The sequence below is a fragment of the Saimiri boliviensis genome, chromosome 4 (assembly GCF_048565385.1).
Source record: "Saimiri boliviensis isolate mSaiBol1 chromosome 4, mSaiBol1.pri, whole genome shotgun sequence".
Taxonomy (NCBI): Eukaryota; Metazoa; Chordata; class Mammalia; order Primates; family Cebidae; genus Saimiri; species Saimiri boliviensis.
In genome coordinates this window covers 20,254,387-20,268,102 of record NC_133452.1, presented here as the reverse complement: position 1 = coordinate 20,268,102, position 13,716 = coordinate 20,254,387, and the positions used below count along the sequence as shown (strand labels likewise).

General features: G+C 39.7%; 1 protein-coding gene across 6 annotated transcripts in view; it reads right to left on the bottom strand.

Annotated features, from left to right (window-relative positions):
- Nucleotides 1–13,716, bottom strand: part of LATS1 (large tumor suppressor kinase 1) — a 56,247-nt gene that overhangs the window by 31,078 nt on the left and 11,453 nt on the right. For 2 of the 6 annotated variants that reach the window (XR_012517156.1, XM_010331426.3), the window contains exons 2-3: nucleotides 9,589–10,073; nucleotides 2,147–2,294 (exon numbers count right to left, since the gene is read on the bottom strand). Coding sequence is in view for 5 of the 6 variants with exons in the window: in XM_010331426.3 (XP_010329728.1) it covers nucleotides 2,147–2,294; nucleotides 9,589–9,933 (493 nt within the window). In the remaining variant the exon portion in view is untranslated. Of the gene's footprint in view, nucleotides 1–2,146; nucleotides 2,295–3,838; nucleotides 7,494–9,301; nucleotides 9,389–9,588; nucleotides 10,074–13,716 lie in introns of those variants that run through there. The other 4 variants (XM_074397285.1, XM_074397286.1, XM_074397287.1 and 1 more) reach the window with 4 other exon arrangements.

Below are 13,716 nucleotides of genomic sequence, written 5' to 3'. Positions count from 1 at the left end.
TGACCTCGTGATCTGCCCACTTCAGCCTCCCAAAGTGCTGGAATTAATTACAGGCATGAGCCACTGTGCCAAGCCTGTCTTTGTCTTTTAAGAATTGATTTATGGCTGGGTGTGGTGGCTCACGCCTGTAATCCCAGCACTTTAGGTGGCTCAGGTGGTCAGATCACAAGGTCAGGAGATCAGACCATCCTGGCCAACACGGTGAAACCCCATCTCTACTAAAAATACAAACAATTAGCCGGGTGTGGCGGTGTGTGCCTGTAGTCCTGGCTACTGGGAGACTGAGGCAAGAGAATCGCTTGAACCTGAGAGGCAGAGGTTGCAGTGAGTCGAGATCGAGCCACTGCACTTCAGCCTGGGTGACAGAGCGAGATTCTGTCTCAAGAAAAAAAAAAGGCAAAGACAAAATTAAAAGAGGTAAAGTGGCAATTAAGAAAATAAGCAATAAACAAATGCAGTGATCAAAGAAATGCAAATGTAAAATAAGATGGTGTTTCCATAACCATTAAAGAGACAAAAATAATAACCAGGCTTTACAAACACAGACATTCTCACAGTAAACTGATAGGGAGAATATAAATTGGTACTACTGGCCGGGCGTGGTGGCTCACGCTTGTAATCCCAGCACTTTGGGAGGCTGAGGTGGTCGGATTACTTGAGGTCAGGACTTCAAGACCAGCCTGGCCAACATGTGAAACCCTGTCTCTACTAAAAATACAAAAATTAGCCAGGACTGGTCGCTCATGCCTGTAATCTCAGCTACTTGGGGGGCTGAGGCAGGAGAACTGCTTGAACCTGGGATGTGGAGGTTGCAGTGAGGTGAGACGGTGCCACTGTACTCCAGCCTGGGCAACAGAGTGAAACTCCATCTCAAAAAAATAAAAAATAAAAAAATTATAAATTGGTACTACCTTTCTAGACAGCAGTATCTATGAAAAGCCTTAACGTTTTTTAAGTTTTCTAAAACTTACTTTTTTTTTCTTTTTCTTTTTTTTTGAGACGGAGTTTCGCTCTTGTTACCCAGGCTGGAGTGCAATGGCGCGATCTCGGCTCACCGCAACCTCCGCCTCCTGGCTTCAGGCAATTCTCCTGCCTCAGCCTCCTGAGTAGCTGGGATTACAGGCATGTGCCACCATGCCCAGCTAATTTTTTGTATTTTTAGTAGAGACGGGGTTTCACCATGTTGACCTGGATGGTCTCGATCTCTTGACCTCGTGATCCACCCGCCTCAGCCTCCCAAAGTGCTGGGATTACAGGCTTGAGCCACCGCGCCCGGCTCTAAAACTTACTTTTAAGAAATCATTAAGTATGTACAAAGATTTAGCTGTAAGAATAATTACTGCAGTGCTGTCTATAATGGTAAATAAAAAAGGAATCCAAAAATGGGAGATTAAAGTATATGATACATCTTTTTTTCTTTTTTCTGAGACAGGGTCTAGCTGTTGCCTAGGCTGGAGTATAGTGGCAGGATCACCTGAGCTCAAGCGATTCTCCTGCCTCAAGGTCTCCCACAGTATTGGGATTACAGATATGAACCCCTGTACTCAGCAAATAAGTCTATTTTAATGTGGCTATTAAAATTATTCTGTAGAAAATTTAATAAGTAAATTTATACATGGTATATTTAAGTGAAAAAAGCAGGTTTTAGTATGATCCCATTTTTTGCTTAAGCGGTAAGAATTAAAATATACCCAGATAAACTGGTTCCAGTTTCCCACAGGAGAAAAGACTGGGAAACAAAATATACCAAAATATTGTTATTAACAGTGACATTTTGTTTTCTAAATATTCTACATTGATAGTATTTTACTCTCATAATATGAAAAAAAATGTAGAAAAAAGAAAAAAGAGTAGTCTGAATGATGGGATTTGGAGAGAAAACAGATGTATTTGAGTTGCAGTATTACCAATCAAATAAATCTCAATTAAGACTGCTGCTTATCTGAATTACCTATTAACTTTTAAACGTGAGGGCCCCAAATCCTTAAATTCATTTTAGTGTAACATTATAACGTTATCTTAATTTGAGATTTTCATTTACTGGGATGCTTTCCTTATTTATAAGAACAAAGATTTGATAGACTTCCATATTTTTAAACTATACAGTATAAGAAGAGATGAGAAAATAAAATATTTGATTAATCACCTGGTTTCATGCTGGCATTAACAGGTCTGGCAGCTGCCGCAGCCATCTGCTCTCGTCGTGGATCTTGGTAACTCATTTTACTAATGAATTCAATTGCTGCTTCTATACTTCTGTTGTTTGTTTTCTGAAGAGCTTGTATAACCATATCCTAATATGAAGTTTAAAAAAAAGAAACAAAATTAAAATCTTACTTTAAGTAACACAAGGGAAAGAACACTATGAGTTCCACTACAGAAATCCACAATTACGAAGAACAGGACCCCAAACCATAATATTAATGTTTCGTTTGTAGCTACTAAAAACCTCACACAAAATCTCAACTTAAACAGGCCAGGCACAGTGGCTCAAGCACTGCGTCATCCCAGCACTTTGGGTAGCCGAGGTGGGCAGATCACTTAAGACCAGGAGTTTGAGACAAGCCTGGCCGACATGGTGAAACCCAATCTCTGCAAAAAAATTAAAAATTAGCCAGGCATGTGGGCGCATGCTTGTAATTCCAGCTACTCAGTAGGTTAGACATGAGAATTGTTTGAACCCAGGAAGTGGAGGTTACCACTGCACTCCAGTCTGGGCAACAGAGAGAGATGCTGTCCTGAAAAAAAAAAAAAAAAAAAAAAAAAAAGAAAACAAAACAAAATCCTCAAATCTTCCAAATGTTTCTTTCTTTTGTCTTCAAATGTTTCTTTAGCATTTTCACCTTTATGTAACATATTTCTATTTCCTCCTAGGATGAAAAAGTTTAAATTTCTTAAATTTTTATTTTTTTCAACACACCATTGTTGGCTTGAATTAGGATTAATTTTTTTGGGTACAATCATAGCAACATGATTCTGATAATTTCTAATTCTTATATAACAATCACAGACAATCAGATTGTTAAAAAGGTAGCAATCAAAATATCAGAAACTACTTGTTTGGGCTGGGCGTCGTGGCTCACACCTGTAATCCCAGCACTTTGGGGGGCTGAGGCAGATGGATCACCTGAAGTCAGTAGTTCAAGACCAGCCTGATCAACATGGTGAAACCCAGGCTCTACTAAAAATACAAAATTAGCCGAGCATGGTGGTGCATGTCTATAATCCCAGCTATCTGGGAGGCTGAGGGAGGAGAACCCGGGAGGTGGTGGTTGCAGTGAGTCGAGATCATGTCACTGCATTTCAGCCTGACAAGAGTGAAACTCCATCTCAAAAAAAACCAACTTTTTTGTATCATTGAAGTATTTTATTAAGCATATTGCCATTGTATATAGTAGTTCTGGTTCTTACCCTCTTAGAGATTACGTTTTCAGAGAACTATATTACAGGGATGCAAACATAAGACAAAAGAAGATACTTAGCCTGTATATGATTATGTGATGAAGACTTTAGGACATTATATAATATGATCAAAATAACAGGATTTGGAATCAGACAGATGTGGGTTTGAGTTCTAGCAGCTCTGTAAAGTAGTGTGACACTTGGCAAGTTATTTCACATTTCAGAGGCTCAGTTTCTTTGCCTGTAATAGGCTCACAGAGTTGATGTGAGGATTAAGTAAGAAAACATGTAAAGCACCAACCACAGTGCCTGGAGCTAAAATGTTGGCTACTCTCTTCCACTCCTTGAACTTTGTGTTTTATGTAAACATAAATCATTCACTATCATGCAGAAAGTATGCTGACATGCATTTTTCAAGAGGGAGGCAACTACTTACTTGTCCTAGAAGATTCAGTATTTCAAATGACATTTTTAAACGAGAAATGACTTAGTAAGACTGTTGAGTGAACAGGCTACTGACAGATGATCCTCCTATGTGAAATGATTAGAGAAGAATGTGAGAACAACCAAAGAAAGGATGTGGTAAGAACTTATTGCTTACCTAAGGTCCCTTCTCCCTTTCTTGGAAAAAGTTACTGATTTTGTTGGAAGAAGCAACGGTTGCCATAAAACTTTTGCCATGCCTGCCTGATCCAGATACAGGTCCTTCCTAGATCCTGCTTCCTAGGCAACAGATATGATACCTGTGCTACAGCATGTTGCCACCAAGAAGTAAAATTCAAAGGACTCATAAGAATCCTAAGCTCTGAAATCTTTAAGACACTGAGCTAATGATAATTATATAAACTGAATCACTATCTTGCTTAAAGCATTATTTGGGTTTTTCTTAAAATCAAATATGTGCACATGTAAAATAATAAAAATTAGCCAAGTTAAAATTCACCAATGAGTGTTTAATTTTAAAACTGGTCAAGTGAACTGTATATGTATTTCTGCTATTATTACACAGCAGTAACACCTCAGTTGGTAAGAAAATTAGCACCCATTACCCTTTACCAATATTGTAGGAATCATTTTTCTTTTTTTTCTTTTTGAGACAGAGCCTCCATGTTGCCCGGGCTGGGGTGCAGTGGCATGATCTCAGCTCACTGCAATCTCTGCCTCTTGGGTTCAAGTGGTTCTCTTACCTCAGCCTCCTGAGAAGCTGGAATTACAGGCACCCGCTACCATGCCTGGCTAATTTACATACTTTTAAATTAGATATGTAAAAGGTTTTGTCTTCTTAGTCAGGTTGGTCTTAAACTCCTAACCTCAAGTGATCCGCCCACTTCGGCCTCCTGAAGTGCTGGGATTACAGGTGTGAGCCACTGCACCTGGCCCATATTCTTGTTAAATGCACTGGAATTTCAGCCTTGTGATTTTGGTGATTACTATGCTAACCTTTATGTTTGAATATTTATTGCTATGTTTTAAACTATTTTTTACATCTGTAAAAACATCAATCAAGCTTTCATCAAGTTGAGGTGTTAGTGCCAGTGTGAAAAAGAGCATGTTCAAATCAATAACTTTGGAATGGTAGTTTTTTTTTTTTTTTTCTTCCGTTAGAGACAGGGTCTTGCTCTGTTGCCCAGGCTGGCGTGCAGTGGTACAACCATAACTCACTGCAGCCTTCATCTCCTGGGTTTGAGTGATCCACCCACCTCAGCCTCCTGAGTAGCTGGGTACTACCAGCATATGCCACCACACCTGGCTGATTAAAAGTTTTTTTTTTTTTGTAGGAACAGGGTCTCACTATGTTTCCTAGGCTGGACTTGAACTCCTGGGCTCAAGCAATCCTCCTGCCTTGGCATCCCAGAGCACTGGAATTACAAGCGTGAGCCATCACACCCAGCTAGAAGTCTTTTTTTTTTTTTTTTGAGACAGAGTCTCGCTCTATTGCCCAGGCCAGAGTGCAGTGGCGTGATCTCAGCTCATTGCAACCTCTGCCTTCCAGGTTCAAGCAATTATCCTACCTCAGCCACCCAAGTAGCTAGGACTACACACATGTGCCACCAGGCCTGGCTAATTTTTTTTTTTTTTGTATTTTTTATACAAATATTTTTTGTACTTTTTTGTACAAATTTCACCATGTTGCTCAGGCTGGTCTTGAACACCTGGCCTCAAGTGATCCACCTGCTTTGAACTTTCAAAGTGCTGGGATACAGACGTGAGCCACTGCGCCTGGCCAGAAGTCTTATGTGATAAGAAAATATGTCCACATAATTATGCTTTTGGTTTTCATGCTTATAAGCAAAAATATACCCCAGTGATTGTATTATGTGCTCCAAGAATGCATCAATCCTATTTAACATTTATTCCTATTAGAAAATTAATCTTGAAATATTTGAGTTTTTAATTTTACAGGGTCATCAGAAACATATTATCAAAAAAAAAATAAAGGCACTATCTTGAACTTGGCATAGCTAATTAAAAGGAGTAGGTTAGGGTTTCTGAAATGATAAAAAAGAATGAAGTGAAAACTAGATAACAATTCTGAAATACCAAGTTACGATCTTGAACAAGATAAACTCTACAATATCATGGGATGCTACCAGAATGAGTGATTCAAGGAAGTACGAGTAGACTGCCAGATTCTTTATATCACCATTGGTATAAATAACACCATACTTCATTATTTGGACAAATGAGGAATGATAAATGTCTAAACACTTTCATAAAGCAATCTCGTGACAATTTGAAATGTGTAATTATAATAAAGCTAACATATTATTTGTGTAGTAGAAATTTAATAAAAAAAAAGCATAAGAATATCTTTGCAATACAAACCAATTATTGTTATTATTACCAATAAGGACGAGAGCATCGACCAATGCCTTAGAATTCTTAAAACTGTCTTTATTAGAAAGAACTTTTACGCCAGGCATGGTGTCTCACGCCTCTAATCCCAGCACTTCGGGAGGTCGAGGCAGGTGGATCACGAGGTCAAGAGATCGAGGCTATCCTGGCCAACATGGTGAAACCCCATCTCTACTAAAAATACAAAAATTAGCTGGGCATGGTGGTGCACACCTGTAGTCCCAGCTACTCGGAAGGCTGAGGCAGAAGAATCGCTTGAAGCTGGGAGGTAGAGGTTACAGTTAGCCAAGATCATGCCACTGCACTTCAGCCTGGGTGACAGAGTGAGACTCTGTCTCAAAAAGAAAAAAAAAGAAAAGAAAACTTTTAATTACCTTAAAGGTATGGGCCACATCTGGTACAACTTGCTATCCTGACTGTTGGATGAGGTGCACACATAAGAGCTCCCTAAGTACATGCTACTGGGTGACTTAACTGACATAACACATTACCACTAGGGGCTTTTATAGCTATGTGATTTCATAACTTCTCTTTGCTTAGCAAATGTAAAGGAAAAAATAAGATCAATAATTATTCTTTGCCTTTTGGCTAAGGGATTAGGAAGAAAGTGCTTGGGACAATCTTCACTCAAGCCATTTCTTTAATCCTCTAAATACTAACCAGAAAAACATCCTATGTCTTTCCCTCCTCTTCCTCTATTTCCGGTTTAAATCCAGTATTTTTAGAATACTTAAGCATAAAAATGATAGAAAATAATATTAATCAAATAGGTAAATAGAATGTGCCAGAAATAATTTTTTTTTCCTTACAGTGTAGTTGTCGATCTCCCTTTTTAAATCTTTTGCTATAATGCATACTTTGGTTCTTACTTTTTTTCTTTTTTTTTTTGAGACAGAGTCTTGCTCTGTTGCCAGGCTGGAGTACAGTGGCACAATCTCGGCTCACTGCAACCTCCACCTCCTGGGTTCAAGTGATTCTTCCGCCTCAGCCTCCCAAGTTGATGAGACCACAGGTGCGTGCTACCACGCCCAGCTAATTTTTGTATTTTTAGTAGAGATGGGGTTTCACCATGTTGGCCAGGATGGTCTCGATCTCTTGACCTCGTGATCCGCCCACCTTGGCCTCTCAAAGTGCTGGGATTACAGGTGTGCCTGCTCAGGTTCTCACTTTTTTTTTTTTTTTTTGAGACGGAGTTTTGCTCTTGTTACCCAGGCTGGAGTGCAATGGTACGATCTCGGCTCACCACAACCTCCGCCTCCTGGGTTCAGGCAATTCTCCTGCCTCAGCCTCCTGAGTAGCTGGGATTACAGGCACGCACCACCATGCCCAGCTAATTTTTTGTATTTTTAGTAGAGACGGGGTTTCACCATGTTGACCAGGATGGTCTCGATCTCTTGACCTCGTGATCCACCCGCCTCGGCCTCCCAAAGTGCTGGGATTACAGGTTTGAGCCACCACGCCCAGCCTGGTTCTCACTTTTTAAATTAAATACAGATATATATGGAAATTTGGTCTCACACACACACACACAAAATCCCCACAAAAAAACAGTGAAGGAGGCCGGGCACAGCGGCTCATGCCTGTAATCCCAGCACTTTGGGAGGCCGAGGCGGGTGGATCATGAGGTCAAGAGATCGAGACCATCCTGGTCAACATGGTGAAACCCCGTCTCTACTAAAAATACAAAAAATAAGCTGGGCATGGTGGTGCGTGCCTGTAACCCCAGCTACTCAGGAGGCTGAGGCAGGAGAATTGCTTGAACCCAGGAGGCGGAGGTTGCGGTGAGCCATGATCGTGCCACTGCACTCCAGCCTGGGTAACAAGAGCGGAAACTCCGTCTCAAAAAAAAAAACAAAAAAAAAACAGTGAAGGGCCGGGCGCGGTGGCTCAAGCTTGTAATCCCAGCACTTTGGGAGGCCGAGGCGGGTGGATCACGAGGTCAAGAGATCAAGACCATCCTGGTCAACATGGTGAAACCCCGTCTCTACTAAAAATACAAAACATTAACTGGGCATGGTGGCACGTGCCTGTAATCCCAGCTACTCAGGAGGCTGAGGCAGAATTGCTTGAACCCAGGAGGCGGAGGTTGCGGTGAGCTGTGATCGTGCCACTGCACTCCAGCCCGGGTAAGGTAACAAGAGCGAAACTCTGTCTCAAAAAAACAAAAAACAAAAAACAAAAAACAAAAACGGTGAAGGAATTTTAAGGGTAGTTATCTTTATACAGTGAAGTTAAATGTAATTTTCAGTTTCTTCTGTATACTTTTAAATTGTTGAGAGAATAGGTAATATTTTTTGCAATCAGGAAAACATGTTACTTTAATTGTGAAAAATGTAATTAACCCTTTTTTTGAGATGGAGTGTCCCTCTTGTCGCCCAGGCTGAAGTGCAATGGTGTGATCTCAGCTCACTGCAACCTCTGCCTCTTGGAGGCAGAGTGATTCTCCTGCCTTAGCCTCTCAAGTAGGTAGGATTACAGGCACGCACCACCATGTCCGGGAAATTTTGTATTTTTAGTAGAGACAGGGTTTCACCATGTTGGTCAGAGTGGTCTCAAACTTCTGACCTCAGGTGATCTGCCCTCCTCAGCCTCCCAGAGGGCTGAGATTATAGGTGTGAGTCACTATGCCCGGCCTAACTTTTGATTATTCACATTTAATTATATTTTACATTGCCAATATTTATCTAAAATGGCTCCTGACATCTAAAATATTCATGCTCACAAGGTATGTTATCGTAAGAAACAAATTTCATTGATAATCTAAACAAAATCATTCAATATATGGATTATGAAAAAATTTCAAAATGAATTCTGAAGATAAATACTAAAGACTTGGTATAGTTAGCCTGAAGTGAAATTTTCTTAGTTTTTGTAAATTTAAGATTTGGGCCAGAGAACACAACTGCTTACACAAACCCATAACTACAATTCTTTCTCTCTACTATGAAGTTAAATTTCATATTCTTGGAACTATCATTTCCCCAACAGACACTTAGTTCATCATTGTATTTCACACAAACAGATGTCTTTCCCCTACCCTCACCTGTGGCTTTCTTCAACTGCACTTCCATTCTGACTTCATGACCTGGCCTTTTAAATTCCAGAAACTCCAGAATTTAGTGATACATATCACAGAAGAAACTAAGGAAATAACAATTATTTTGTTATAATAATTAATGGAATTATAAACATAACATTCTTTGCTGATAGAATATGTAAATTTGTATACACGGTTAAATTCTCTTAAAGAAAACATTTTGGCATGTTTTCACCCCAAAAATGTTATGTAGCATAAGGTAAGAAGAATCCATTGTCTTTAAAAGTTCTTACCTCATCAAATCCAGCAGCTTGTAAGTCTTGAAGCATTTGTGGATTAACTTCTGAAGTACTACGAGAATTTGTTTCATTTGCAAATGGAAGCAGAGAATTTCGAATTTCCTGCAAGGCTTTATGATGTGTCCCAAATTTGGGTGGATTTCGGACTTGTCGAGGATCTTCAGTTGACATTTTACTCATGTTATGCTCAGCCTTAGCAGCATCTGATGGTTTAGATAAATTCCTAAGGGATTCCCGAATTTCTTGTAACATTTGCCGGCTACTGCCAGTATAGTTACTGGCAGGAAAGGTCTTAGGCCTCATTTGTCTATATCCTTCTGGCTTTTCACTCCTCTTCATGAAAACATCTATATATGTAGCCCACACGAAAGACTTCTTTATTTGATAGATCCAGAGCTTTCTTCTGAGCAAAAGTGAAAATGATCTTTCAAGGAAGTCCCCAGGACTATTAAAATTCTTTACAATATAAATAATTAACTCTATAAAAGAAAGAAAGAAAGGAAAGCTATAAAGTGATTAATAAAGCATATTAGAGGAAAAGTCCATTGATACAGGGGTTAAGAGATTCAGGTTATAGTTCTGACTCCATTAAGGATTACTCCGGGATCAGGACAAGTTACTTATCTCTCCATGCCTACTTCCTAGCCTATAACATAGATATACCCCAAGTAGCAGCTGTAAAAATTAAAAAAAAAAAAAAAAAAAAAAAAGAGTTCTTTAGTAAGCATATAAAGCATATATAAAATGCAAGAGATATTAAGTAAACAATAAAATAGGTAACCTCTCATTACCAACTTTACCTAGTGGATCGAATTTTAAATTTTACAGATCAGAGTTCAATATTTCTTTAGAAGGGTACTGTTGCTTTAATTTTTTTTTTTTTTTTTTTTTTGAGACAGAATCTTGTTCTGTCACCCAGGCTGGAGTACAGGAGTACAGAGGTGCAACCTTGGCTCACTGCAACCTCTGCCTCTCAGATTCAAGTGATTTTCATGCCTCAGCATCCCAAGTAGTTGTGATTACAGGCATGTGCCATCATACTCAGCTAATTTTTTTTATTTTTTAGTAGAGATGGGGTTTTACTATGTTGGTGAAGCTGATCTCAAACTCCTGGCCTCAAGTGATCCACCTGCTTTGGCCTCCCAAAGTACTGGGATTTCAGGCTTGTGCCACTGCTTTAAAAAGATTTTTAAACCACTATTCCAGAAGGCCCCTTTAGGCTTCAAAAACATGCCTGAGTGTATTTCCCAAGCTGTGAACTAGGACTCCGATATGGTTCTGTGTCCCCACCAAATCTCATGTCGAACTGTAGTCTCCAACGTTTTTTTTTTTTTTTTTATTGCATTTTAGGTTTTGGGGTACATGTGATGAACATGCAAGATTGTTGCATAGGTACACACATAGCAGTGTGGTTTGCTGCCTTCCGTCCCCTCACCTGTATCTGTCATTACTCCCCATGCTATCTCTTCCCACCCCCCCACCCCCCCGCCCCTCCCTCATTTCCCCCCAACAGACCCCAGTGTGTAGTGCTCTCCTCCCTGTGTCCGTTTGTTCTCATTGTTCAACACCCACCTATGAGTGAGAATATACGGTGTTTGATTTTCTGCTCTTGTGTCAGTTTGCTGAGAATGTTGAAGGTGGTTGGATCTTGCAGATCTCTTGAATGGCTTAGCACCATCTCCTTGGTATTATCCTCACCACTGTGATTAAGTTCTCATGAGATGTGGTTGTTTAAAAGTCTGCAGCAACTCCCCCCTCACTGTCTCTTGCTCCTGCTATGTGAAACCCCTTGCTCCCACTTTGTCTTCTGCAATAATTTCTTTTTTTTCTTTTCTTTTTTTTTTTTTTTGAGATGGAGTTTCGCTCTTGTTACCCAGGCTGGAGTGCAATGGCGCGATCTTGGCTCACCACAACCTCCGCCTCCTGGGTTCAGGCAATTCTCCTGCCTCAGCCTCCTGAGTAGCTGGGATTGCAGGCACGTGCCACCATGCCCAGCTAATTTTTTGTATTTTTAGTAGAGACGGGGTTTCACCATGTTGACCAGGATGGTCTCGATCTCTCGACTTCGTGATCTACCCGCCTCGGCCTCCCAAAGTGCTGGGATTACAGGCTTGAGCCACCGCGCCCGGCATTCTGCAATAATTTCAAGTTTCTGGAGGTCTCCCCAGAAGCTGAGCAGATACCAGTATCATGCTTTCGGTATAGCCTGCAGAACCATGAGCCAGTTAAATATCTTTTCTTTATAAATTACCTATTCTAAAGTTATTTCTTTATAGCAGTGAGAAAATGAACTAAAATAGGCTCTAAAGACAGAAAGCTTATCAGCAATGGGACAGGGAAAGGCTCTCAGGTCAACTTGTCTTATCCCTCAGTTAATGCATGACTGTCTTCTATTCAAGAACAGTCATCTTCTGGCTACGAAGCTAGGTACCAGTGGCTCACGCCTGTACTCCCAATACTTTGGAGGTCAAGGGAAGCATATGGCTTGAGCCCAGAAGTTTGAGACTAGTCTGTGCAACACAGTGAAACCTCATCTCTATGAAAAATTTAAAAATTAACCAAGCATGGTGGTGCACACTTGCAGTTACAGCTACTTAAGAGGTTGAGGCAGGAGGATCACTTGATCCCAGATCAAAGTTGTAGTGAGCTGTGATTGCGCCACTGTGCTCTAGCAGGGGCAACAGAAACACACCCTGCCTCAAAAAAAAAAAAAAAAAAAAAACCCAAAAAAATAAAGGCTACTTACATGTCCCCCACTGATAGGAAAATCACTAACACATGAAAGTCATTCAATTTGTGTTCTGCAATAATTGTTAGAAATATTTTCTTTGTATTAGCATTATGAAATCTCACTCAGTGCCTAATGAGGGCCTGCTATGGGCCAGTGCTAGATGCTTTTGTCTAACCCTCTATCCAGCCATCCAAAAAGTTCTGTGAGCTAGGTTTGTTATCTCTACTTTGCAGACATAAAAACTGAAGTTCAGAGAGTTTGGGTAAAATATTGTGTAAGTAGTACTGCTGGGATTTGAAACTTTTATTATCATTTATAGGAAGTCTATTTCTAATCTAATTAAATGTAATTACCATTCATGTTACATAAAGATATCTACAGATAGACATATAAACATTGCCTTTCTGTCATTTAGGTATCAGCACTGTTACCTCCTAAATGAGTTTTCCTTGGTCACTTAATTATCCTGTTTTATTTTCTTGACAGTACTTGTCACTATCTAAAATGATCTTACCTGTTTATTGTTAAAGTAAACAGGTAAGATCAAGAAACCTGTCCGTTTCCCCTCACTGAAACAAAAGCATCATGAAAGAAGAGGACCTTGTGTGTCTTGTAACTGCTGTCCATCCACCATCTATAACAGGATGTGGCACATAGTGGGTGCTTAATAAATATACAGGTTGAACAAATAAAATAAATATGTCTCTCTTAAACATCCCTGGTTCCTTTTACTGCTCCCTAATTCTAGTCATGCTCTTCTGGATACATTCTGATTTGTCAAAATCCTGTGAGTACTACAAAACCACAGCACTTATAATGAAAAAAACAACAAAAAATGAGATCGAAGTACTTGTTCAGGGGCTGGGGATGGTGGCTCAGGCCTATAAGCACAGCACTTTGTGGGGCCAAGGAGGGAAGACTGCTTGATCTCAGGAGTTTGATACCACCCTGAGGAACATAGGGAGACCATGTCTACATTAAAACAACAACAAAACAACAACAAAAAAGAACAACTTCTTCTGTTAAATTAGTAGCAATGTGGACTTCGCCATTTAATTCTCTGAAACTGACTCCTGAGACATAAAGTGGTTATCGACATCTGCTTTATAAATTGAACTAGAATTAAGAGGAACAATGCAACACAAGTAAAGGAATATACATTACTCAAGTATGTGAAGATGTAGGCTGCTCCCTGCAACATCATTTATTTATTTATTTATTTATTTTAAAGGTACAAAAAGAATTATATTAAAACAGTAACATACATCTGTCTGTTTGGCAACATCATTTGTAACAGCAAAAGTTGAAACCAGTCTAGATGTTTATCAGTGGAAGATTGTTCAAGTAATTCATAGTACATTTATATAATATACATCTAAGTCAAAAAGAAT